This window comes from Limulus polyphemus, unplaced genomic scaffold, assembly GCF_000517525.1.
Source record: "Limulus polyphemus unplaced genomic scaffold, Limulus_polyphemus-2.1.2 Scaffold3513, whole genome shotgun sequence".
NCBI classification, from domain to species: Eukaryota; Metazoa; Arthropoda; class Merostomata; order Xiphosura; family Limulidae; genus Limulus; species Limulus polyphemus.
This window is the reverse complement of record NW_013669123.1, coordinates 33,288-37,412: the sequence shown is the minus strand read 5'-3', so window position 1 is coordinate 37,412 and position 4,125 is coordinate 33,288. Positions and strand designations below refer to the sequence as shown.

General features: G+C 34.2%; 1 protein-coding gene across 1 annotated transcript in view; it reads left to right on the top strand.

Moving 5' to 3' along the window:
* LOC106469489 (SCY1-like protein 2) overlaps positions 1-4,125 on the top strand; it is a 63,714-nt gene that overhangs the window by 35,305 nt on the left and 24,284 nt on the right. The window contains exons 9-10 of the mRNA XM_022398017.1: positions 1,842-1,974; positions 3,298-3,416. Of these exons, the coding sequence (XP_022253725.1) occupies positions 1,842-1,974; positions 3,298-3,416 (252 nt within the window). The remainder of the gene's footprint in view (positions 1-1,841; positions 1,975-3,297; positions 3,417-4,125) is intronic.

The window sequence follows — 4,125 nt, the reverse complement described above, 5'->3', positions numbered from 1 at the left end:
TTCAGCTTACACAGTCTTCAGCCTGTTTTGGGGAAGAACCAGATGCTGGTTCTTCAGCTTACACAGTTTTCAGCCTGTTTTGAGGAAGATTCAGATGTTGGTTCTTCAGCTTACACAGTCTTCAGCTTGTTTTGAGGAAGATTCAGATGCTGGTTCTTCAGCTTACACAGTCTTCAGCCTGTTTTGGGGAAGATTCAGATGTTGGTTCTTCAGCTTACACAGTCTTCAGCCTGTTTTGGGGAAGATTCAGATGTTGGTTCTTCAGCTTACACAGTCTTCAGCTTGTTTTGAGGAAGATTCAGATGTTGGTTCTTCAGCTTACACAGTCTTCAGCCTGTTTTGGAGAAGACCCAGATGTTGGCTCTTCACTTTGTTTAAGGAAAACTCTGATGTGGGTTCTTCAGCCCCTTATTAAAGACGACCATTGAAGGAGATAAGAAAACGGTTCCTAAAGTTGTTATTCTTCTACCACGATGCTTAAAAACGGTATGGACTTTATTAAGATGTTCAAAGACAAGGTTACAATATTGTGCTACGTAGTAGTATGGAATTAATGCACCAAATTGCACGAGTTTGACTAGCACTTAGCTCCACAATTACTAGGATGTTTAATGAATAATAAAATATGTGAACATATTTAAATACCTTTTCAACTCTTTTAGTCTAAAATATTAAAAAAGAAACATTTCAAATAGTGTCGGCTAACAATACGAAGAATTATATTGTGGAGGAATGCCATCAATTATTATTCCGAGATGGTTCGAGGTTTATATGGATGGCGATTTTATTACATATGTTTAAATATTTCTGGAATAATAATGATTGGAGGGTATTGGGTATATCTATGTACTTTATATGGTTTACTATTCTTCATTAGTACACCTTATGACCATGTGACACACAAGCACTTATTAGCTTCCACTGAAGCGTGAATATAGTGAAAGATTCAGAGGCCTGATGTCATAATAACACTAATGTTCGTGTTAAAACTTGAATGAGAAACTAAGACGGAAAAACACACCAAATATTATTTCATATAAGAAGATTGGAAATGGAACCAACCTTAGAAAGCACTTTACGTAGGAGTCTTTTAAATGTTTTGAGTGAGTACGAAAAGGTACGTTACATTTAGAGCATATCCAGTGCAGTCGTGTTCCACCTTGGTTTAGAAGTGATTATAACAGTCTTCTTTGTTTATTGTATATATTATTTAACAACAGATTATACATGTATTTGAAATTGAATAGAGTTGTTTAAACATTTGTTTAACAAAAAGTAAAAACTTGGAATGGTCCATTCTTTCATTTGGGCCGTGTCTCCGAGCCAGACTAGTTTTGGAGAATTCCACTCCTCATCAGTGACCCTGGACACTACCATTAATGAAATATCAAACCAAGCCTTTACAGTAGTGAGGTATCAAAAATCGAAATGGTGCATTTAAGGATTTTACACTCACAAAAAAAGAAATCTATCATTCTATAGGTATTTGAAGAACTTGTATTTTTTTCTTTTTGTGCGTGTGTGTATGACGTAATGCTAAACGTTTCGCTAACACTAGATTAATCATTAAAATTTATAATCCTTCAAAAAGATTTTTTCCTTAATCTCAGTTTTCATTAATAGTATCTGAGTTTAAAAAAATTTTTGTTGTCGTTTACCTCTAGTGTTTTGTCTCACCTGTGGCTAATCATTTCTTGTCCCCCGGTTGGTCAGCGGTAAATTTCGGACTTTCAATACTAAAAATCCAGGGTTCTTTATCTACTGCGCCGAGACATCCGACAACAACACTTTCTTTTTTTTTACTTCTCTAAAAAATATTTGGTTTATTTTTCGGTTTCAAGGTTCAGGCCAACGCTCTAATCTGCATTGAGAAAGTCATAGACAAGCTGGAGAAAACGGACATCTTAGACGAGGTACTTCCAATGCTAAACAAAGCCAGACTTCAAGATCCAACGATTCTGATGCCAGTAGTGAGTAAGTAATGTTTTATTAGTCCTAACAAGACAGGTGAACGCGCGCATTCAGCGCTAATGTTTGAATGTTATTAAATAACGCCTCTGAAAATTCACAAATGGGGCAATAAAAAACAAACAAACATTATTTCAGTGTTATGGTGAGGGTGACGGTTTGTGTGCAAACATACACAATAATCTGTGGTTTTCATATGCTTTAATAGAATGTCCTTTTGACCTTATGATGTTTAAATAAAGTCATCAGTGGCTTATGTAAACCTTGAACTTCCGACTTAATCAAGCTTAAGATGTGGTGATAAATTTTCCACATGATCAGATGTGGTGGTACTGACCTTTCACATTTGGTTGTTGTATCGTTTACAATTGCGTCTAAAAAAATTAGCACAAAAGCTTATTGATTTTAATACAGCTTCTAAATTGGACCTATTTTGAAGACGATCGATTAATATTTCCGGTGTAAAACTTTCCAAGAACTTAGATATTTCAGGATTTAAAAAGATATATCCAAAAGAATGTGTATAAGAACAGCAATAGATGAAGTTCATAAAATGTTTCAAAGGAAACAATAGAAGAGCGTTTCTTTAACGTCCGAATCTTCTCTAAGAGTAAAGACAATAGAGCTTTTACTGTCAAAGAAGAAGAAACAGAAATATAGCTTTTTTTTTTCGTATCACTTCTAGTTTGTTTGTTTTTTTCACTTTCCTTTGACTTTTTATTCCATTGTAGACACATCCACATCAACTACATGTATTGCTCTTGGAACATTTTTTCATTTCACAGTTGAAAGTAATAGGAAGACCAGGATCGTCTTCTGATGTTTCCATAGTGATTTAAAAACAGGAAACAGCTCAGATAATGGAAGATATTGGTCAAAGTAAAAAGTAAAAAAATGTTGACTACCTTCGCGGTGTGAACATTACTGGCATTCTTTACAAAACCGAGGTGGTATTTCACAGCTATCGTGTTTTTAGTAAACGCAAGATTTTTCGAATGATATACGCTCCAGATTTACCATCAATCCGAGTCTGGTTAAGTCAAGAATTTAGGGTTTGAATAATAACTTCTAACACCTACTGACGATGGATTTTGTCTTATAGTTAAAAGCAAAAGAAGAACCAATGAAATATTGTTTATTAATTTTATTGTATTCCAAAATAAGTTTATGTTAGGCATGGTGATAAATGAAAATAATAGAAAAAATAAATAAAACAGAAAAATACTACTTAATGACGTAGATTGTGAGGTTTGACCGATAATTACACATTTATATACAAGTACAAGACAGCTAAACAAGTCTTAACGATTTGTGCTTGGTGTTTCAAAGGAATTTACAAGCACATGCTCGGAGACAAACGGTATGGATTGACCGTTAATCATCTAGCCTCAAAGGTCATGCCTACCCTCATACCAGTGGTCGTGAGTCCGGGACTTAACTTAAACCAGGTAATTTGTTTTGTGGATCATTTAAATTAATCAGACACACGATCGAATTAAAATAAAATATTAATTTCTATATCGAGTAGTGTTTTCGGCAATTACATGGGAATAATAATAATATTATTCAACATAGTTAATTTATGTAAAAAGTCGTGAAAAACTGTAAATATTTTATTTTCGTTATAATTAATTTAATTGTTTGTTTGTTTTGAATTTCGCGCAAAGCTACACGAGGGCTATCTTTCAGATTAAATCAATCATAATTTTGGTGGAGTTTTAATTAATAAAGGATGCATACAAGACATTTTACACTGCTAGAAATAATGATAGTTGGCATGGAATAATAGCGGAAGTTGGATAGTATGATAGTTGGCATGGAATAATAGCGGAAGTTGGATAATATGATAGTTGGCATGGAATAATAGCGGAAGTTGGATAGTATGATAGTTGGCATGGAATAATAGCGGAAGTTGGATACTATGATAGTTGGCATGGAATAATAGCGGAAGTTGGATAGTATGATAGTTGGCATGGAATAATAGCAGAAGTTGGATAGTTGGCATGGAATAATAGCGGAAGTTGGATAATATGATAGTTGGCATGGAATAATAGCGGAAGTTGGATACTATGATAGTTGGCATGGAATAATAGCGGAAGTTGGATAATATGACAGTTGGCATGGAATAATAGCGGAAGTTGGATAATATGACAGTTG